A 24,275-nucleotide genomic window follows, 5' to 3' on the forward strand; every position below is an offset into this window, starting at 1 on the left:
GATTTAAATGTGTCTTCAACAGATAGATAAAATTTAAAATAAATGAAACAAATGGCAAGTTATTCCTAACTATATTTTATTTAATATACAGAATTTTGTAAATTAATTTGCATTCGATTTAATGCCAAAAATAAATTATATGTGAACTTAGCTTAGATCCCAATCAGATTCCACCTCTCTTGGTTTTTTTTACACATTCTCTGCTCCATTCTTAAATTGAACTATTTATAATGACTGTTTTATGAAGGCGAAAAAGAACAAATACAGAAAAGTTTATGGAAGCACCAAATCGTTGCGTATGTGTCTTATACTCGATGGTTTTGCACCAGTTCTCTAAAGGATTGTAATTTCACAAGTCCAATCGCGGACTTTGGCAAGATTTCACTAACAATTTTGGATGTGGTTGATGAAACTCCTCCTCGCTAAAACTAAGTCTTAAGGTTTAAACAAAAAACCGCTTAAAGCAGCAGCAGCTCTAATCTCTTCACGCCAGGACTCCATCCAGGGCGTGAATCACTCCATTGGTGGCCGGAATGTTCGATGTGACCATCTGGGCATCGTTCACCTTGATCTTGCCGGCGGATGTCTTCTGCAGGATGACGGTCTTGCCGGTGGACAGGGAGTCCTTGACCTGGTAGAAACGCATGCCGGCGGAGAAGAGGGCCCCGGGAACGATGTGCTTCATGGCAAACTGCTCGGCGGCCTCCTTGTCGTTGTAGAGCTTCTCCAGAGTGTCGGAGTCCAGTTCGCTGAAGCTCTTGTCCACAGGAGCGAAAACCGTGTAGGTTTTAACACCTGCCGCAAGTTATTTTAAATTAGTATATTCTCTTTAAATGAGAGATTATATTCTAGCTTACCCTTGCTCTGCAGCTTCTCGGACAGTCCAGAGGTGTACAGAATCTTGAGGAAATTGCTAAAGCGACCCTCGCGATCGGACTGCAGGGTCTGCAGAATATCTCCAACGGGCAGTGGGAACATCACGCGATCGACGGCGTGGGCCACTCCCTGCGGTATCTTGATGTCCTTCTTGTTCAGCACAACCATGGCTCCGTTGATGGTGGTGAGCTGAATAGATTACATAATATTTTAGTTTTTATATTTCAGTGCTATATAAGCTTATCTTACAGTCACATCGTTCCATTCCTGGTCGTGCATGTTGTACTGATTAACTCGCAGCTGGGTTCCGGCCAGGGACACGCCAGTCATCTCGTCCTGCAGGGTGGCAATCTCAAAGGCTCCTGGAATCACGTGGTGGAGCAGCAGCTGCACACAAAAATAAAAATATTACAACATTTTCTATCAAAACTTCTAAAAAATAATAAAACAATAATAATAGTTCCACAATAAATTTTAAAAAACTTATTCGTTCTTTATATTATTACATTAAAATAGATTTTTTACACTTAGGAAATATCATGTAAAAAGAGTAAGGAACGTTTCTTTTCTTTGTGGTTGTTTCTAGGTATTTTTTTTAGTTTTTTAAAAAATTTTAAATAAATTTTAATATAGTCAGTTATTACTGGCATATTTCAGGTTTTGTATGGTAACTTACCCCACTTAGCAACCTTGGGTTGGACTGGAATTTCTCCTCGGCCCTTTCGGGTCCGCCCAACTGCACCAGCAGATTCTTGAAGGCCTTATCCGTGGGCACAAAGATGGTATAGGGTCCGGTTTCGTTGAGAATGCTGTCCAGCCCCGACTGCCTGAGATACTTGGCCATGGCGAAAAGGCCGTTGGACTTGAGGATCTGCAGTAGATCCTCGCTGGGATTGGAGAGTACGGAACCCGTGGAAGGACTGGCCTGGGCCGCCTTCTCGGTGTTCTCCGTCTCCTGGACGAGGGCATCGGCATATTGGGGCACAGGTGGCAGAAGCTCAGCATTGTTGGCCACATCCGAGAGACGCTCAGTGACCACTGGCAGGTGGGTGGAGACTCCCTCGAGATAGGGAGAAACCGTCACCGTGGATCCACCGTAAATGGGAGATGGGGTGGTGCGGATCAAACTAGCCGCATTTGCGTGGGTGGTGCTGCTCTCGTAGAACAAATTGTGGCGGGCCGTTGTGGGTGCCGTGGTTGTGGTGCTGGTTGTCGACGTCCTCGATGGGTGATACTGTCGGTGGTTGCTAGGCGTTCCACGGGAAATGAAAGGTGTTGAAGTTGTAGTCGTCGTAGTGGTGGTGGTTGTGCTCGTGGATGTGGTGGTTGGTGCCCGGGTGGTTTGAATGATTTTCCCGCTCTTGATCTCCACCGTCTCATCGTTGGGCAGCGTCAACCGGGAAACGGAAGGCGGCAGCTTGATCTCGCCACTCCTGATGCGCTCCAGAATGCTCTCCACCTCGGAACCCGTTTGCTTGGTCTCCTTCTCACCATTCGCCTTGACTCCCTGGATCTTGAAGCTGCCATCGGCCTGTTCCTCCAGATACACATAGGTGGCCTTCTTCTTGGGCGGCAAAGTGGGTGGCGGGGTGGCCGCCGGTGCCTGGGACTTTGAGCTCAGACCCTCGATCTCGTAGCCATCGGGAATGAGTCCCCGCTTGGCCAGCTCTTCAAGAGAGGGTGGGTCATCCGAATCGGAGGTTATGACCGCTGAACTGGCAATGCTGTTGGCTCCACTGCTGATGCCTTGGATGTCCCCAGCACCTCCTCCATAAAGGGCGGCCAGGCTGGATAGATCCACTCCGCCGGGCAGGGATCCCGAGGGCAGGGTATCGGACTCCTGGGGATCGGGTGATCGCAGAATCTGCACCTTTCCGCCGCCGGGCAGCTCCAGATCCTTGCTCTTGCTGGGCGCCACGTCACTCAAACTAAGCTTGGCATCGCCTGATCCTAAAGCCTGTTGGGCCAACAGCGTTTGCAGTTGCTCCTGCGAATAGGCCTTCTGTCCCTGCACCAAATTGGGATCCGTGGTGCGGATCACCTGCACCCGCTGGCCATTGGGCAGCACCAGATCCATCTCATCGTAGGTCTTGTTGCCGGTCAGTGGTTGTTGTGGTGCCTCCGAGAGGGCGGCCTTCAGCTGCTTGAGCAGATCATCCCGTGCGATGGTCTTCACTGGCTTCTTACCCTTCTGACTGGGATACTTTCCCAGTTCCGACTTCACCTGAGCGTAGATATTCTTCTTGGGCGTGGTTGTTGCCTCAGTGGTGGTGGTTGTTGTCGTCGTGGTTGTTGTCGTTGTCGGATGCTCTTTGTAGTACTGCTGCAGCGCACTATTGAACTGATTGTACTCCGTGGGATGGGCCACTGGACGTCCACGTGCCGGGGCAGCTATATAGGGTGAGTTCTGGTAGTTTCCATTATGCTGGGTCACAATCGTAGGGAGGATGTGCTGCTTGATCTGGTGCTGTTTGAGCAGGAATTCCTCATGCTGCTGACGCACCTTGTGCTGCGACTTTTCGTACTGCTTGGCCACGAATTGCTCATGCTTTTGGATCAGCTTCTGCTTGTACTCCTGGTCGGCGGGTTGCGACTGAGGTTGAATGGGCGATGGGGCATTCACAAATTGGTGCTGGAACTGAGGTTGCTGCTGAGGCTGCTGCTGCTGGAAGGTTCCTCTGGTTGGCTCTGGGAAGGGAGTGGCCTGCACATTGCTGAAGATCTGAGGCACTGGCAATCCCAACTGGGGAGTCAGCTGATATTGCTGCTGGCTCGTCTGCTGCGGTTGGTAGTTAAACTGACCCTGCTGCTGCTGCTGCTGGGGAATCGTCTGGAAAGTGGGCACTGGCGCCTGGCTGGGCAGCTTTTGAGTGGTTTGCGGCAGAACTTGAGGTCCAAATTGCTGGGGTTGCTGGAAGGCAAAATGCTGTTGCTGCTGCTGCTGCAATTGCTGTTGCTGCTGGTAGGTTTCTTGAGAAGGTTGTGGCGGGAAAGCCGTGGACTGCAGGCGGGAATCTATGGAAGATAATTTAGAGGGTTACAGGTTGAAGATCAAGAAAGATCTTGAGTTTCATATTACCAAATTGCTTGTGGCGCTGTTGCTGGGGATGTTGCTGCTGCTGATGTTGCTGCTGGTGTTGCTGCTGCTGATGTTGCTGCTGGGAGCCGGCAAAGTTGCGCAAGTCCAAGAAGTTCTGATGATGCAGATCTAAGCCAGCGGCAGAGGGTTGCTGGGGGAACTGAGGAGCGGTTTGCAGTTGGTTTTGGGTCGAGCGTTGGAACTGTTGATTGCTGTGGGGCTGCTGTTGCTGCTGCTGTGGAAACTGCCCGAAGCGATGCTGCTGCGGTGGCTGCTGTTGCTGATGATGCAGATGGGGAGGAGGACCGCGGTGGGGAATGGGCAGCTCCACGCCCGCCTGGACAAAGTTTTGCTGATTGTACTGCTGCAAATTCAACTGACGGCGCTGAGAGTTGTGAAAGGGCGGCTGCAATGAGGTGAACAACAACAGGTGAGTTACAACTTTCCATGGCTTTGCATTGCATCATCCCGGGCAGAGAAGAAAAAACCAGATCCCTCGACAGTTGAAAGATAAGTCAAACACCGAGTGAACGCTCCTAAAATAGTCATGAACCAGTTTCGTAGGCCCCTGTAATAGCAAACTCCGCTCCAATTTTGCAGGCTAAAACTAGACTAGTTTGGCTTAGGGGTCCTTATTGGCGGGCAGTCGGTCAAGTTGAAGTCCATAAATAAAATGGCAAACTTGTTTCGACCACGTATTACGGAAGATGAAAGTGCAGTACGCTTTTTTCTCATTTAAATGATTGTAATCTCGTAGTCGTAAAAAATGATTGCCCAAGAAACTTAATACCCATCAAGCAGAAAGATTTCAAATCCGAGTTCAGCATAAATTTAAATGTAGATAATGACAGCCTCTCATCGCAGGCTTCCTCCCAATTGAAGTCTGCTCTATTCACTCGGTAACCCACTTGTACTTTGTATTGTTTCCCATCTGCAGTTGTCATTAGTGCTTCTCACTCACCAACCAACCGAGCGACCTGCTTATACAATCTTGCAGAAAAGACCGCCGCCCTATCCGTCATACATCGCGTATACGTGATGCCAATTGAGGGGCCAAGCAAATGGTCAGGCATCAAGCAATTGTTTAACAACAGTTATCCAACGCAACACAATTTCCAAAGGAGAAGCTCAAGCTCTTTGCTTTCTGTGTTTTTTTATTTTTTGCCTTATGGCTAAACTGCTGTATGTACACTACTGGTCAAAAGAATAAGTACACACGTTACACCCTCACTTGCTAAGAGATATCTCTATAGTTATTAAGGCCAGACCTCCCAAACCTTTTTATTTGGAAAGGTTATTCTGTTCTGCAATATTTAAATAAACAATGGATACAGTAAAACCTGTTTAATCCATGTTAGCCCTACATTTGTGCGATAGGTCGGTTTTGGTGTGGTCAAAATAATAAGTACACTTGTGTTACTTATAAATTTTAAAATATTAAATCTAGAATGGGGCTACGGTTAGTATTTTATCTTAAGTTAGGATCATGTTTATAAGAAGTCCGGGCCAATTGTACGATCCTAAAAGTTTCCAAGCCTGGATTTGGTTATTTCAAAGTCATCATCCATGCTAAAATCTGATTTGCATTTTAAAAGGAACACTTAACACTTAAGTATGGCTTGTGATTCCCTAAAATTTCCTTAAAAATACTACTCTGAATAAATAAAATCGATTGGGAAAAAAATGAGTACTTAGACCGTAAAAAATAAGGAAAAAGGGAAAATAAATAAGAAAAAACCAAAGTTATATGCGGTTTTAATTTAAAAAAAAATAGTTTAATTTTAAATTCTTAATTTTTTTATTTTTATTTTGATAGTAGATAAAACGACTAAAAAAATGAGATATGTTTCATTAAGATCGGTCAACAAATTATTAAATGGCTGTTGACGATGTGCACGATAACAAAACTGCTATGTCGTTAAAAACGAATTTCATACAAACTTGTATGGACGGGCAATTTGTATTTATGTATAGATATCTAGCGTTGTGCGATTCATGTAGTACGGTTTAAGTTGTTTACCGATCTTAATGAAACATATCTCATTTTTTTAGTCGTTTTATCTACTATCAAAATAAAAATAAAAAAATTAAGAATTTAAAATTAAACTATTTTTTTTTAAATTAAAACCGCATATAACTTTGGTTTTTTCTTATTTATTTTCCCTTTTTCCTTATTTTTTACGGTCTAAGTACTCATTTTTTTCCCAATCGATTTTATTTATTCAGAGTAGTATTTTTAAGGAAATTTTAGGGAATCACAAGCCATACTTAAGTGTTAAGTGTTCCTTTTAAAATGCAAATCAGATTTTAGCATGGATGATGACTTTGAAATAACCAAATCCAGGCTTGGAAACTTTTAGGATCGTACAATTGGCCCGGACTTCTTATAAACATGATCCTAACTTAAGATAAAATACTAACCGTAGCCCCATTCTAGATTTAATATTTTAAAATTTATAAGTAACACAAGTGTACTTATTATTTTGACCACACCAAAACCGACCTATCGCACAAATGTAGGGCTAACATGGATTAAACAGGTTTTACTGTATCCATTGTTTATTTAAATATTGCAGAACAGAATAACCTTTCCAAATAAAAAGGTTTGGGAGGTCTGGCCTTAATAACTATAGAGATATCTCTTAGCAAGTGAGGGTGTAACGTGTGTACTTATTCTTTTGACCAGTAGTGTATAATTTAATTGCCTATGCCATAAATCTTCTTTTTTCCTTGGCTCTGTCGATGCCAGATTGAGGCGTTATCAGGCTACTCGAACCCTGGCTCTTTCTTTTCGCATGGTAATTATGTTGTTGCCGCTAATGCCGCACCTCATCATGACACGAAGTTGTTGTTGTCTGATGATGCCGTCAAAAGTTAATAGTGGGCCGGCTCTTGGATTATGCAACCTAATCGGAGGGGGGGGGCATGATTAGATTGGAGAAAAGTTCAGGAGGTTCGGGGAGGTTCGAGCAGGTGAATGAAAGAGTTAAGGTGCTTAGCTATAATGGAATAAAAGCTTACTAAATTACAAAACTCAGCCATTCTTTGGGTAGCTATAAATATATTTTCCCCAAGCCAATCGAAACAAACAGGAAAAAACTCCAATGCCTTGTCATCGTAAATTTCAGTTTTTCCCCAACCACAATTTTCTTTCTTCTTCGAAGATGACTTTTCCCTACAAATTGCCTGGCTGGTGAAAACGTCAATCAGTCATCAATCAAGTGGCAGGGCAATCAGCATCCCCGTCCCAAAAGCCACTGAACTCCAGTCCTCGGAGGGCCATACGTATTTCTCTTTCAATTTCTATCCATCTATATGCGGTGTGTTCAACATGTCAATTTCGTGGTTTAGCGTATTCATTCAACATTTTCACGGCGCTGGCATGCAAAACGCTTTCGTTTTTAAACGCCAGCCATCGATGGCCAACTGTTAATACGCTGCGCATGCGCATGCGCACCAACATTAACCCATTGATGGCAGGTGGTTGTAGCTGTCACCGAATGCCACCGCAACCCACGTGGTTGATACCCAACTGTTTGCCACTGGATTGAATGTGTCAAACGATAGACATTTGGAGCGTTGGTGTCACAAATCAGGGAAGTGACTAAACTTTGGCAAGAAACATTCATCACAATGGCAAACTTGATGATGTGGTTGGGATTTTTTGAAAGATAAATTAAATATATAATTTATAAATTCATTGCCACAAATAAAACATTGGCAACTAATTGAAATTAATAATTTATTTTAAACTTAATATTATTTTATTCGTATAAAGAATTTAAAATCGAAGTGGCTAACGAAATAAAAATAAGAATTTACTTGTTGCGTTGGGATAAGAACAAACAAATAATAATAATCAATTTACATAAGGTACCGCTAATTTTAAAAATAAATTGGTAAAGAAAAAATCCTTTCAGGATCCTTAATGAGTATTCTTATATAAAAGTAAACCAACACTTATAAAAAGCCTATTGGAAAATACCTATATCAAACCTATTTTATTATACAAAAACACAGAAATTTCTCCTAATCAAAATTGAGGTTCGAAATTCGAAAAACTAACATTAATTTGTTTATTTCCTTAGATAAACAAGGAAAGTTCCATTAAATAAAACAAATGGGGATGGGATACCGATACCTATTCCGCTCCCACAACCAACACCATTTCGTTACGTAAACTTCTCCATTCGAGGGCTGTCAAATTGAATGAACATTATGCTAATCGGAGATGATATGCCATGAGATAGCCGGCAACAGGTAGAAGTCACTACATTCCACCGGATCGAAACCAGTTTAAAGTAACATTTTTCACATGCTCGCCGGGGCGTTGTGATCCGTGATGTATCTGTCAGTTACATGACTCCAGCTGCCGGCTAATTTGTTAATAATTCATAATTGATTTCTCATCGCAGAGCGGGTTGAGATGGGTATTACGACGGTTCAGCCAGTTGAGATACGAAATGAAAGCGAAATTTCGGAAATTTCTTTTCGGTTTCGTTTCGCGTTGCAGTGAAAGTGATTTGCTTGATATTTAGTAAGCATTTAAGCCGTTTATGTTAATTAGAATTTAATAGATTGAGAGCCGCAAGACCTTCGAGCCCCAAGAAATGGTTCGCTAATTAATAGTCACCCAAAATCAGAGGCCGTAAATTCTTCAAATCCCCAGTTGCGCAACCGCCAGAGGTATCTGCAAGATGCTTCGAGAGTCGCACAACTTACAAGTTTTCCAGTTTTTTTGGGATTTGTTTTTCGGTCATGTCAATGGCCAATGGCATCCAAGCTGGCCTCGTTTTCCCCGATTGCCTTTCGGATTTCCTGTCTGCCCCGCAGTCAACCAAAGAAAAACCAAATGCATTTGCCTTCCAGTTTTGCACTGAATCTTTGTCTGTTCTTTTTACCACTTTTGGTTGTTTGTTTTTGGAGTTTTTGGTTACTTCGTTACTTTTTGGTTTTTTCGATTCACGGAGTTTCAAGGTTGTTTCGGTCAGAACTGAGTGCCCGCTTTAAAGATCTGAGGATCTTTTTTCCGAGGCGATCGAAGACATGTTGTGCAATTTGTGTTCTGGCCATAAAAAGCGCTGCACATGTCAGACGTCAGTTTGGGCATCAATCTAACGGCTAATGAGGCTCTATGTTTTTGGGATTATCAAAGATTCTTGTGCCTTGGGAGAATAAAAATGCAGTTTACATGGGAAATATTTATTAAGTGGGTCAATTAAAATAAATTTAACTAGATTTTAATGTCATTTAATAAATGATGATCAATTTAATAACTATTATTAAAATACTAATCTAAAGCCCTTTGTATTATTTTGCCAAGCCTTTAAATCATTTCAACAGAAAATGGCCCAACAAATTTATTTAAAATTGATTTATTATTGGGCTGTCATCCACATTTTGCGGCTCATTAAATTGTTTGTCTAGCTTATCATCGCAGTGCATCTTGATCTGATCTCAGTTTAATCTGAGAAATCGTGATCGCGTAATTTCCACATCAGCCTAGCTGTTCAATAAAGTCCAGAATTGAGTGCCTCACCAACTTCGATCTTGTGGCACTAACCAGAACTGGTTAACTTGAGAGGCAGCCTCCACCATTCCCCCCGTTGACAGTTTCCACATGGCAGCAAATGTGCATAATAAGCTTTTGATGGCCGTTGATGGCTTAGTTTTGTGTGGCGGCTTCGTTTCGAGTGTTTTTTTTTTTGAGAATTGGTCAATCCATAGATTTGGCAATTCCCTTTCACTTTTCCGGACTATCGAGAAATGACTGCAATTTGCAGAGATGGCCCCAAAAACACAAAAAATAGGCGAACAAAATATTTCTTTGGATTTCCTAAAGGCATTTTAATTGCCAACAAAATAGCTAGCTGGCTAAGCAAATAAGTAATTAATTTGCGGCCGCACAATAGAATGCCCAGCCACAATAGCAACAGCAAAAAGTGAAATTTACATAAAATTGTGTAATTAACTGAGGTAAATAAGAAATTGCCTCAAGCGGCTCTTTGGCCAACACCTACAACTGCCCAGAAAAAGGGGGCAGGCAGGCACATGAAAGCGAAAGAAGCCACTGGCCGAAAAACAAAAACAGTACGGCAACAATGAAAAGATTCCAGGCAAGAGCCGCCAGCGGTTAAAGCCACCGAAATGAAACAAAAACAAATATTATTTAACCATTTCTTCAAAGGCCCCACAAGAAAAGGCAAAAAGAAACTTGGTCAGTACGTATCCGCAGATATTATCGCTGGAAATACTTCACTCTCACAAAGCCGGGGAAAAGTGCTTGAAAAACGGTTTACAAATAAGGCAATTTATCAAAGAGACCCCAAAATTGACCGCGATTACGAGCCATGTGATCAGTGCGATTATCTGGCTAGTTAATTAAGCTTATGTTTGAACAATTGGGATTAAAAGTGAGTCATAATATTCTAAATACTAATTATCTAATCTAATCTAATATTCTAATTATAAATTCGAATATTCTTAATGTATCAGAAAATCCTGATAAATTAATTGCTTAAATCGACAAAAAGGAAATTTGACCTCCTAGCTAACCATCTGCTTTGCCATCCCAAGTGCCAATCAACTTGTTAAATCACTCTCATATTTAATTTCGCAATCGTCTGCCGTCTTTTGATACTCCAACAACTGTTTATTCCAGTTAATTTGAAACTTTGCATCCACAAAGCTCTTCAAGGATTGCATAATCGCTTGCAGCGAGACAAAATTGTGAGCTAATGCAATTGCAGGTATCTTGGCGCTTCAAAACTTGAGTGGCGTACAAATTTAATTTAATTGAATTGAAGAAGCAGGCAAATGAGTTTGTGAATTAGGCAAAATGCCAATGGCAAAAGTTGCATAAATTCGCTTCCTGTTGCAGTTATTTTGTATCTGTATCTTGTATCTGTATCTCAACGCCCACGCAGCCCACACAGGTAGCTCGAAAATCCACCGAATGCATCCGAAGACGACACTCCACTAAATTTGTGCATGGAAGCTCTGCTCAAATGTGCTTAATTTGACACACTCCGACACTTTTTACAAGCCACTAAGATTTATTATATCATTAGCATGGCCAGGGGCAGCATCTGAAGTTTCATTGGCTGCGGGGTATATCTGCAAGATACTAAACTGAACTAAGCAAATGTAATTTGAATAAACCCACTTCTTTTTTGTTTTGCTCTCGGTTTGGGGCATGAGAAAATTTGGGTTTATGGGCCATCTGTTTTTGGGTAATTAACATGTTCATATGGCTAATTGCAGCGAGCTGAATTTTTATTGAGCGCAGCGGTGGAGTCTTATGATTTTCGGATGTCGGATGAGAAATCTTGGAAGGTCAGTCTTTGAATAGAAAGTGAGAACTTTTTTTCAGGCTAGACAAAAATAAAATAAAATAAATTCGATTTACAATTTATTCATCTCAATGCAGGCCGTAATTTATCACTATCTAACGCAACATCTTCTCAAACAAACAACTCAATTTACAACCTCAACACACTTTCAATTTCAAAAACCACAATATCAGCCGACTAATATCATAACACAATTATTATTCGCAAGACAATTGCCTGAAAGATCCTCATAATTATAAAAAAATTGCGTGCCAGTCGGACATAAGAAACAAACCTCTAAAAATTATGTTATTGTTGGAAATATATTTAAATGCGCTGCAATTTTTACTTTCCAATTCAATAAATTTGGCGCACGCAGCTAAGCGAATTGCGTGCCATATATCTTTGTATCTTTGCCATGGCCAAGATATTTTTCAGGTAGGAGTTTGTCGAAGGCAAGAGATTTACTCACTTCGCTTTGCTGATGGACAGTAGCGAACAATCGAGAGAACCGCCGGGAAATATAAAAATTTCGCTCTTAAAGAAAGGCGCGTCCCAGAGATTTGCATTCGTCAGATTTGGTTACTCAACTTTGCCGTGAAATTTCATTGACGCCCAAAACGCCTTTCCACGCTCATCAGCCGTCAAAGTTTGGAGCCTTTGTTAAACTCATCATCTTCCGAAGCTCTTGTAATTTTTGTGCAATTTTTCTCCTTTTTTTTTTGTTAGCTGTCACTGGGTATTTCAATGGCGCCAATATGGCAATACATACAAAAGGCTTAAACTCTTTTATTTCGCACTTGTATTTACTTTAGTGACTTCAGAGCCATTGAGTTGGAATTCAGATTGTTTGTCTACTCATTTCCATGGGCTGTCACTTGAATTGAGCGCCTCGATTTTAATTGATGCCAAGTCTTAAGGTTTTGTCGCGTTTCTTTGGCTCTTTGGGTTTTTATATGGGTCAGGCCAATGTTTGGTTAGATGGTCGCTGGGCAAACTATTTATTTATGCGGTTTGCGACCTTGGTTAACAATTCAGGTTGGCAAATTGTGGGAAAAGTGTGAGGCTATAAGGTCGTGATGGGTCTTGACAGATCTTCGGATGAATTTGATATAAATATTTCAGCTTCGGTAATCTTCCGTCACTCAACTCTATCTAATTAGACCCACCTACCACCCACTCTTCTGCTCAGATCTTTCTAGCTATCCAACTTAACGCTTGTCTAATGCTTTAATTACACATTAGCATTGCCTCAGATTCCCAGATTCAGACATGCGATTGCATTTGGAGCCACCAACCAACCAGACCAGACTTCCCCACCAACATATCATTTGTCAAATGGGCCGCCATTGTTTTAGCTGAGGAATGGAATGTAAAAACTTTTGATTTTCCTTCACTTCCACTTGAGGTTCAGTTGGAACTCATAAATTATGGGTTAGCAGGCGAGTGCTTTGGATTCGAAAGTGAAGTTCTTATAATTTTAATTACATTTACCGAGCGGAGGAACCAATTAAGTCATTTTCCGATTGTATCGCAGCTAACTCGTTGGTCTTGACTCGCCAAATGCTCACATTGCTGGGTCTCGTGCCCGCTTTTTTTTCGGTCACGCAAGCTCAGTCATTCCGAGAAACAGAGACCCCATGCAAATTGAGCTCTCCCGGGGGGAGAGGTCTCGAGGGGTCTTTGGTCTACGGTCTAGGGTCTATGGCAAATGTTTCAAATTGCCACCGACTCGGAATAGTTGGTAGCCGGAGTCAGTAAACTGTATGGCTGCAGTTCGTGACAGTTTTTAGCAATTACCCGGATGGGCCGGAACGCGACAAAGTCGCTGGCCCATCTGGTAGGAGGTCGACTGACCATTGTTTAGCGGTTACTAACCCCACATGGCAGATTGTCGGGAGTCTGCTGAGATTTCTAAAAATTTCTAGACCTATCGATATCTTTTGCAAAATATCTACACCCCCAGCCAGACCTAATTCAGGTATTTCTTTTGTATTTTTTTTTTGTAGGCTGAAAGAAATCGAAAGCTCAATGCATTTCGCCTTGCATGCCCAACTGATGCACTCAAATGCGCAGGCAAAGCCGCAGCGAAATGAGAAGAAAAAGTTCCGAAAACCGCCGTGCAAATTAAAATTTATTATTTGCAACAAAACGAAGCACTTTGGGTGCCGCGAACAAGAAAAAGAAGAAGAGGCGAATGGAAAATGCAACTGAAATGCCAGCAAAGCTATGGAACTTCTGCGGTGGTGCACAAAATCACCGAAGCTTGCGAAAAGTGTTTTTCTTTTACTGCCGCTGCATTTACTGCAACTCTTGTTTAGTTTTCTTCACTCCGAGCCGCCAATGAATTGAAAGTGTCTGACAGAGGCTGCGGGAGTTGCAGTTGGGCCTCCATACTGCATAGAGCACTGTACTGGGGTATTCGGTCTGGTCTGTCGGTGGCGATAATGTGGCATGAAGCAGCCAACTGAAGTGCGAAGTGGGTTGCTGCAAGTTGGGGGCGTGTTCGGACCTGACAGGTACTAAGCAGAGTATCTCCCTCTGCGGGGGCTTTGACTTCCTGCCCAGGGAACCTTCAAGTTGGGTGGAAAGTGCCCAAGGAGTTGCATCAGCTGAGAGGGAATATGACAGCCTTGGATGTAATATTTACCATGATCATTCAAATTTAAGATTTGTTTTGAAAATTCCACAGGGAGACTCTGTGAATCTGCAGGTTCCGCCTCTCTATGCGATTCTCAAAAAGGTTAGCTCACTGGGGACTTTCTTCTTTGAATTGTAATACCATTTTTATTTAATTTTCTTAAAAAAGGAAACTTATTTTGTGTACGCATTAAAATATTTTTTTTTAATATTTTCTTTTAATTTTGGATTATGTTCTCCTTTTAGAAAATGTTTACATTTTAATTTCATATCGCCTTTCGAGGAAACTCTCCACCCCTTTCGGTTATATTTTTCCCACAACCTCTAACCTTTGAGAGCCCAACCCGAGTGATTTCTGCATAAATACCAGACGAAAGTAAAATTGTTATCGGCACTTTTCCATTACACCATGCCCAAACCGCAAAAATGTCATTAAATAATTTCGCTGCGCATTTGCAGTGCTTAAAAACAGAAAAATAAAGTGCAAATCGATGGACAAGTTTTCGGTGCTTTGTGGCAAGGCAGGCGGCTCAAAAACTGTGACTCCCACCTCGCCAGGCAAAAAAAGGAAAACACACACAAATTATGCAACTCTTCGTCGGCCTGGCTTGCAACATCTTGGGGCAGACCAACCCGATCCGACCCGTCCAACAGTTGCAGATGCCATTGCTGCAGCAGCGGCAGCGGCAGCATCATCAGCCTGTTGAAAATCTTGTTTTGGGAACTGAACTGCGAGGCAGCAACAGCAAAAGCAACTGCAACTGCAACAAACGCTTCTTCATTTTCGCGCAATAAACATTTCGGCCCAGACACAAAGCAACAATAAGAAAACGAAAGTGCAGCAACATCGGGCCATAACGGGTTGCCCAGTTTGAACCGCCGTTGGGCTTGGCTATTTCTTTTAGCCATTTTACTATTGCATTACGTGCGGTTGGTTCCTCGCCGAGGATCGTTTGACTTTTGGCCATATTTGCGTTGAGTTATGGCGAGAAAGAAGATGCAGCTGAACAAAACCCGTTTCACGTGGCGTATGAGTAACGCGGAAGTTGACACTTGCTGCACTTGGTACTGTTGGTACGGCAAACTCGGTTGGTTGGTGGGTGAAAATTGCCTTGATATATTTACTATTTACTGTTTACTGCACATACCACGACTAATTGCGGCATTCGTCAGGCGTTCAATTCCTATTTGTCGTCACTTGCAATTAGGCAACAAAAAGCTATGACAAATCCCATTTTGTTTTCTGCATCTCGGTATATTTTTTGGTTGGCCAATCCAAGTGACTTTTAATGAGCTGCAAAAGAAGAGTAGCCATCCATCCGGCCAGCCTGTCAATATCCAGCGATGAGTTATGTCGCCGAGCCCTCTTACTTTCTTTTTAACGATCCCACCGGTTGGCATGTGAAATTATTGTTTATAGGTAATACCATTTTTATTTTTCACTGGGCTAATTTCTTACGATCGTTTCGAAGAAGTTATGCGGAACCAAGCCTGCGGTTTACTGACTTCGTTAATGGCTTAATAATTGAGAAGTTCGCTGGGGCAACGAGATACTATGGAAAGCGGAAGATGCCATGAACCCCCATATGTAACTGCGGGAGATCCGCGATTCTCGGAAGAAATTTTGCTTTTAACTTTTACTTAACTATCTTACGTTCTAGTTTGCAAAGTGGGTCAGAGAATTGGAAAGACCAAGTTGCTAGACTGGCTAAAACAATGATATGAACTAAAATCAAAGCACCTTTTACGCGAATTCTTAAGAAATATCTTAATTAAATTCCTCATGGCAAATCAATTTTTTCTGTTTTTTTTTTCTCTACTCGATGCTAAGTGGGAAAATTTCATAATGCCGCTTATATCACCGATGAAATTAAATTTTCAACATTATTTCCCCAACAGCCCTTTCGCCCTCCTCTGCCCAATCAGGCATGACACTTGGGTTTCATTCACTTTTCAGGCAATTTTCCTCTCATTCAAAAACGAAATTGATTTAATTCTCAATCACTTCGAAGCCTCGAAGTTGGGTGCAAAGCCAATCAAATTAAATCAGACCAAAAAAACACCGAAATAAAGAAATAAGGCAGACCGAATCGGACACTCACTGTCCCGTTGTGATTAGCGTTCAATTATTTTATTTGTTTGTGGTTAGCAGCTGAAAAGGCGATCTCAATGGGATTATTTTTGATGCGATTCGATTTAAAGTGGCGCCAGGCTAATGGCAGCTCGTTACTTTCCTGAAGTGGGAAAAACCGAGGGCTATAATCAAAGGCGATTGGAGGTGCGATGATTGAGGCCCTGAGCCTGATTAGCTCTTTGAGCAGCGGCAAGTGCCTCCATAATCTCTTCACAGTCTCTTTCGTTGACCACTCGTTGACACTTTCCTGTTCTTTCACAAAAACAACTTTCATTATTCAAGCTAAATCCATTAAGAGTTTGTCACCTCTCCGCTCGAATGCCGAAATATCATTCCGATAAATATGCAACCGAACAACCGAAAAAAAATATTTATAAAGATCTCTCGATTGACCCACTTTCCATGCCTTCAAAACGGACAGAACGAGCCCGGCTCGCAAAAAACGAAAGAAATTACAATGAAATGCGGCTTCTTATTATGATTTTTGCTTTATTTTTTTTTTCTTCAGCTGGTGGATGTTGTTGCTGGCGCTGCGACAACAAAAGCCGCACCGAAAACGAACAGGTTGTAGGGCCGCCGTCACAAATATAAAATTATTGCCCCGACGTAAGTCAATGTGAAAAGGCTGTAGTATTTATTACTGGCTCGGGGCTACATTTAATCGAAAATGATAAGCGGGTTATGCCATGGGAAGCTTTATATTATTGGTTGCCTTCGAAACAGAGAGAGTAAATTTCTGTGATGAGCAGCAATTTACCATCGATTTCCTAACAAGCCAGATTTATGGATACGTTAAAAGATTTGCTAATTGCTTGTCGCATTGTTAGGTTGTTAAAGTTTGAGTGAGGAATTAGGGAAAATTAAGAAAATGAATAAAAGCTACATACATAAAATATGAAACATAATTAATTATGAACACTACATTCTAGGGTTGTGAAAACATCGATATTATCGATACTATCGAAAATCAAAGAAAAACTCGAAGCAACGTTTCGTTACAAATTTAAGCTTATATCATAACACTTATAGAAAAATAATCGATCTCAAGAGTACCGCAATCGATAGTATCGATAGTGCTATCGATCGTTTTACCAACCCTACTACATTCTCTTCTAAGTGCAGTTCTTTTAGAGCTTTTAAGCTGTGAATTGTTTTGTAGCCCAACAAAAGTGAAAGCAAGGCGAGTAAAATAAACATAAATATGTTAAATAAAAGCAAACAAATATACAAAAAAACAACAAAACAACAAAACAAGGCAACAATTTGGCAGGCCCAGAAAAACATGTTCGAAGACAGAAAATCGCTGTTTCTGCCGGGATGCGATGGGGATTTCTGTTGGGAACTGCGAAGCTGCTGCGCCTGCGTCGTGAACTGTGGAACTTGTGGCTGGACATGGACGATGGGCAACAACAGATGGTACTGTGAACAGTTGACTGCCCGGCTGCCAAGTTTACACGACACAAAGACGCAACTGCAGGCGCTACGTGAGGCAATGGCAGTATATACAAAATAATAAAAGTTCAAATTAAGCAATACAAAAACAAAGTAAAAAAGAAATTGCACATCCACCAATAAGCCGACAAATCCCGAAAAACAACAAAAGTCTCTCAGGCCTCAGCCACTGCAACTTGAACGTCGACCAATTCCTGTTCACTGCCAGACAAAAGGAAGATGATGATACTTTTTTCTTTGGCCAAATAACAAAAAAAAATGGTTAAGATGCAATCGCAGGCCATTGCCACAGCTTATGTCAATAGTGAGAGATGATGTTGGCAAAAATCTGGTTCGAACACGTTTTTCTTACTTTATGGAAAAGATTGTGCAAGTTGCCGAAAAGGAAATTGGCAAGTCAACCTGAACCGATGCACGAAAAGGTTAAGGACAAAGCGAAGCGAGTGGTGAAAATACTGTATCGAAATGGGAAATATATTTGCTAATTGACTGCACTCACACTGCCCAAATAATTTGAACTCAGGCCCTCTTAATCTGTCTGTCTGTCCCTCCATTCAACCATAATCCCATATTAAAACATCGCCCGCAGCACAAACAACATCAAAATAAATCTTTTTTACGTAATCCAAACCTCAATTATAGGCATTAGTTCATCCAAAAATAAAGCTTAACAACGAAAAACCGAAAAAAAAATAAAGAGGAGACAACAGAGCTGTTGATTTCACATCATAAATTGTTGTGGCTTTTGGCCAAAACTTTTTGGGCTTTAGGTTTAGCCGTGAAAGTGAAAACTGTAACAGCGGTTGGCAAACATGATCAGATTACATCAACATAGGTAAATCACCGGATCTGGTTAGGTTAATCAATTAACTAAGAGACCTTAAACTTGCCAAAAAACCCAAAGAAGTTCTCAGAAAACAAAATGACTAGACAGTTTTTTTTGGGTAAATCTTCAAGATGCTTGCTTTTCTTTTCGATATTTTTGGTTCCCTGACCACTCCAAGCGAACAGGTTTAAACGTTGTCCCATGACTTTACGGCTTTTACTCCTCCTTTGCATCTTCATTTAATCGAATTCCCCCGCCCCCGAACTCAGCGAAAGATAAAAATATTTTTGTGAAAAGGGAAAGTTCATTGAGGCGTTGAAAATCGTTTTCGTTTTCAGTTGCGGTCCTAAATGTTTCAACAATTAATATTGAAATTCCGAAAACAAATATTTAAATAATTGAATTTTTAAATAGGCAGTGGGAACTCCTACTGCGATCAGTTGGGGGTTAGGGTTATCTTGAGGTTAGAAAGTCTTATGCAAGTCTGGGGAATTTCTGAGATAGGCGCCCAAAAACTCTGTTTCGCCGTTTGACATATTTATGCGAGTACTACTCAACGCATGGCAACTTTCTTTGGCCGAGACTCGAAAAGATCTAAAATCTGTGTCAATTTGGTCGGGACAAACGAAGAGTCCACAAAGCCCGGATTTAACAATGAATATTTGCATATCGCTCAATGGAAATGCAAATTAAGTGATAAACATTTCTTTTCTCCATTTCTATGATTATTTGGCACATATTTGGATTGACGTTTATGAGTTATTGCCTTTGTCTAATGGAATGTGGAACACCATCGATGAGGTTTACAAGATTGAGGGGAATTGAATTGCTACAACCCAGTGTCGACACAATGACATGATATTTGGGTTAATTTATTTTTTATTTAATTTTTTACTTACCCCATTGTGAAGCCCCACATTGGGTGGTGGTATAAATCCTTGTGCATTCGCAGTGACCACCCACAGGCACAAAGTGCCCCACAGTGCCAACGAGACTCGCATGACTCACTCGGGAATTCCAAAGGGATTAAAATTCCTCAGATAATTGTTATTGTTTTTTTTATTTTTTTTTTGGATTAATCAGATATCAATGCACTATTTTCCTTTCGAAACAAACACGATACGACTGAAATTATCCAAGTGAAAAAGGGCGAAGCGCGAAAAATGTCAGTTATGCGACACGAAATAACAACACAAAATCCAAATCAAGTTATTTTAGTTACGTTTTCTATTTGCTTTATGCAAATGATGCAGTTTTCTGTTTTCTTCGCTCTCGGTCTTAAAATTCCGTTAACGTTTGAGCCGCGTTCGGGGACTTTTCAAGTGACTGCCAGTGGTAGCAGCCGCAGACACGACTTGCCTGGTAAAAGTTTGAAGCTTAACTGAAGATCATTAAACGTTTGGTAACAATTTAAGCCAAGCTCGCGACGAAGATGCCAAAAAGCCGTCGCAGTGGCAACGAAGACCTTGTTGCTGACGAGCAACGGCAACATGTTGCGGGCCAAGTCGAAGAGGCAGCAAATCTGGCCGAAGAGAAAGCAAAGAGCATGGACTTTTGGTCGAAAGAGAAAGTGTTCGCTGGCAACATGAGGAAATGGCTTGCATCTGCTTATCAATTTAGCGTGAATCAGTGGCTTATCGAATCCAGAAACGGCATAGCCGAAACTTAAATCTCTGTCTCTGATAGCCATTTCTACCTGGCCAAAACGATTGTGGCCACAACCACGTAGCTTACTCGGAAGTGGCGATAAGAATCCGGATCGGGGGCGTCCGAGAATTTGAGCTTTACCCGAAATAATTTTATTGCATTGCATCGTTTAAGCCAAAGACGTGCGGATCTCAACTACGGCGTTGAAACCACAGTAGCCGGCGATTTATTACTATATTTTTATGGTCTATAGACTGATTCACATGTTTATGACTCGGGCATGATTAATGCTGAGCTGTAAGATCGATTGAGTAATGTGTTTGGAGGTTCCCGCTGAGATCTCATAAGGCGATCCACTGAACAGCACATTACGCCTTACATCACAGCCACTTGGCAGTGAATCTACACTCAGAAAATGAATCGCCCTGAATTTTAGAAAATCGCCTATGGATTTGCTTCACTGGCGATTTTTTTCTTTAAAATAAAAAAATTTTCTACTGGTAAAGAAAATTTTCTTCCAATTAATCAAAATTCATTAAATTCAAGAAATATTCCAGAAATATAGAAAAAAATCGCCAGTAAAGCAAATCCATAGGCGATTTTCTAAAATTTTTTTTTGAGTGTACATATTACGCTTGATTTGATATCTCAATAGAGAGGCGCCGTGTGAGCTGGGGATCATCGGATTAGTAGAAAACATTTATCATTGGAAAACTTTAACGTTTGGTAGCGAAAGAAAGATTAATTAAAAAAGTCTGACCAACTGAGCACAAAAAAGAAAGGAAGTTTCAGAGGGTCTACCTAAAAAATTATTTATAACATATATGTATATTTTTATTTAGAATTAACGATTCCTAAAATATATACATTTCAATTTTAACGCTGACATCGTAAAAAAAAATTTTCGGAAACTCCAAGTACCAAAATAGTACCTCACTTTTATTTTCCGGCATTTCTGGTAGCGGTAGTTGAATTGATAAGTTCGTTTCCTTTTGTGGAACACCTAATCCAAAAGAAAAACGTATTTTATATCTGAGAAGCATCTACAAATTATTGCATTTCCAGCTTTCCACTCAATTATTTCCAGGTCGCCAGCAATTCGGTGGCGACTAATCAACTAATCCATCAATCAACTCCCCAAACAGTCATTTCATCGCCGGTTTCCAAAAATAACTTTTCACTTTCCGGACGCTCAGCAAAACAAAGTGCAATCCCAAGGCCAATTATCTAAGGCCCAAATGCAATTCTAAGCCCGACTCGACCACAGGTACCTTTAAGTGGCGATTGCATAAGTGGCAAGCGCCGGGGAGCTTATCAGGTTTTGGCTTCTTTGTTCCATTCACAGACCAAGATAATAATGACCCATGATGATACTAAAGATCGGGGCCCGTCGGTTGTCCAAATCATCGCTCCTCGGGTCTTTTGTAGTGCGTGCTTAAATTTTATTTGATGACTTTCTTTGTTGACCGATCATCGGGCTGTGAGAAAAGAGCCTCTGCGCAATCCCCGAAATCGGTGGAAAATATTTTCACCTGTAGTTCGTTCGTTTGATTGAATTGTTTGCACAATCCGTAGAAAATATTAGCAGGAAGTTAACCCCTTGTCAAATCAATTTCTAATTACCCGATTTTAATTTCTATCTACTTATTTTTTGGCTATTTCTGTCTTTCTCTCTGTATATCCCGCGGCGTGCTCGTGTTTCTGTAATTACTTCCCACACACGGCGAAACCTGTGAGCTATAATTGCCAATTTCGCTTGTTTGCTAATGGTTCCCCATTAAATTTTGACTACCAGGGTCAGAGACAGGGCAATCCCAAAGTAATGTAATAAAATATCCAGTGGCAGTTGGGATCTTGCCTTCGATCAATTACAAGCCATCGAAAGTGACAAACAAATGGTGATGCAAAATATTAAATTGTTTAATTTCTTTTGAATTCAGTATTATATTTTTTTTGTTATTTATTTACTAAGGGTGTTGTTAATTACTATAGCCTTGTCTTTATTGTACCCTAAACCACGGAGCTGACCTCTGATAAAGACATTTATGGAATGCAATTTAGTTTTATGCCGAAAAAACATAAAGTTCGTGGGAAGCCGCTCCTTTCGTATGCAGAAAATATATTTTTAATAAATCTAATTTAGATTGAATGATACTTCCATTAAAAAGATTTACATAACTGTTCTTAGCAGCACTAAAACATAAGTAATTTGCCCTTTTAATATCTGGTTAAAAATCTTGATGAATGGGTAACCAAAAGACAGTTGATATATCTGCCCGAGATTAACAAAAAACAAAAGCCATTGCCAGATAAACGGGCGGACAACAAAAACTGAAACACCGAAAAAAGACTAAATGCTTTACAAATACCCAACAACAAAACGCTCGAGGGGAAAGACTTTCACCTTGCGACGAATGATCAAAAGAAAGAAGGAAAGAAATGTATGAGCAGAAGCAACAAAAAGGCCAAGAAAAAGGCAGAAGGCCTTCGAGACAGATGCCATGGACCCGAAACCGAAAAACCGAGCCCGACCTGCAAATGGCCTCCACCTGGCAACAACAAGTGGGCAACCCGACGATCATGATCATGATCATCGCGGTGATCAGCAGGCGCTGAAGAAGCCACCATCGTACGTCAATAAACCTTTGACTCAATGACGCTTACGACTGCCGCTGCTGCCTGTGCTTAACACCCGATCCCAGACCCTCATAGGGAATTCGGATTCGAATTGTGGTCGGTGTGAACTGCGATCGTGAGCTGGCAACTTTTACTTTTCATTCAAGAATGGGTCGGGCCTTGGGATTAAGTCATATGTTCATGGCTGATCCACTGCGTGTACTTAGAATTCTACTTTCCCCGAAATCTGACCACTCGTTTGCGTTAACCCCCACGCAGGCACTTGGGAATCAAAAGTGAAAACAAAGCGTTGGGCATTTGAAGCTGTCAAGTTTTGGAACAGGTTGGGATCTTCAGATCAGTACAGTCGGATGCTCAAACCTCATTCGATGCCCAAATCTCCAAGTCATTTAGGATAATCGTCAACTATTTATTAAGCAACTATTGACACCATCCACTAATGGCTTAAGCAGATACAGTTATTAGTTAGGGCCCTATTTAAGCTCAATCACAATCAATCTACTAAATATACAAATATTAAACAACACGCAAAAATTGCCAACTTTGTTTTCATTTCAGATGCTGTCGGAAATTGCATAATGCATGCGAGCGACCAAAGATTCGATTAATAACAAAAACTAAATTATTGCGGAGCCCTCGCGGCAAACTCAAATGGTGTCACGTGGAATCATTAGGTCCAACACCAAAATTGGGAAAGGCAAAGAAGCCGGGCCGACGAAATTAGATCGTACATAAAGTCAATATAGTTTGGTAACCTGTAACCGCTTCCGTTCGGGCTAATATATAATTTAGATTAAGTTTGTCATTGAGTAAAAATTTATGAGAAACATAAAAACTAAAATATAATTATAAAGAAATTTGAAAAGGTAGTTTAATAACGCTTGGTTAATATAAACAATGTTGGTACCGCTTAAATTCTTACTATGTAATGGGTAATCCAATTTGGGTTTTTAAAATTGTTAAGCTTCATTGCTACAAACTATTTTATTAAAACTATGTCTGCATTTAGTAAACAGGATACAGAATTAAAAAAGGAAAATATTCCTTGTTGAAAATAAACCATCAAACTAAATTCAATTCTGCTAAAAATAATAGGACTCATTCGATGCTCAAATCTCCGAGTCATTTTGGATAATGGTCGACTATATGTCCAAATATTCGTTCAACACCAAAAAAGAAAAATCATTTCAACATTTACTTAAATTTCATTTTACCTTATATTTACATTTAACGCAAGCCTGTAAATAGGCAGTAATATATTTTTTAGGCTAGACTTTTAGCTTTGAAAAATAATTTTAACGGTTAAATACCGCATTATTATACAAACTAAGTATATTTGAAGCTATTGTTGTATTGAAAATTAAAGAATTGACAAGATATTTTTTAAGTTTTCCGATGAACCGAGAAATCGCGACCCCAAAATATAGCAAACACACTTTTTTGAGTACATAGTTTTTCATTTATTCTTTTTTTTGTTGTAATTCTTGTAATTGTAATTGATTACATGTTGGTTTTCTTGATCTATACAATTAATATGCGTCATTAATTTAAAATTGATATATCTGTACGTATAGTTTTATAATTATAAGTTTATCATTGTTTTCAATTAATACTAAACGTTAAATTCGAACACACTTTGTAAAACAAGTTTTG

The 24,275-nt window shown here is 40.7% G+C and overlaps 1 protein-coding gene across 1 annotated transcript; it reads right to left on the reverse strand.

Annotated features, from left to right (window-relative positions):
* Window positions 1-59: 59 nt before the first annotated feature.
* LOC108061304 (uncharacterized) lies at window positions 60-19,719 on the reverse strand. The gene is made up of 6 exons (XM_017147414.3): window positions 19,238-19,719; window positions 3,956-4,361; window positions 1,553-3,891; window positions 1,126-1,263; window positions 858-1,065; window positions 60-795 (listed from the first exon to the last, which is right to left on the reverse strand). The coding sequence occupies exons 1-6, from the start codon at window positions 19,337-19,339 to the stop codon at window positions 485-487; spliced, it is 3,504 nt and encodes a 1,167-aa protein (XP_017002903.2). The 5' UTR covers window positions 19,340-19,719; the 3' UTR covers window positions 60-484.
* Between the last annotated feature and the right edge of the window lie 4,556 nt (window positions 19,720-24,275).

Source organism: Drosophila takahashii, chromosome 2L, assembly GCF_030179915.1.
Source record: "Drosophila takahashii strain IR98-3 E-12201 chromosome 2L, DtakHiC1v2, whole genome shotgun sequence".
NCBI classification, from domain to species: domain Eukaryota; kingdom Metazoa; phylum Arthropoda; class Insecta; order Diptera; family Drosophilidae; genus Drosophila; species Drosophila takahashii.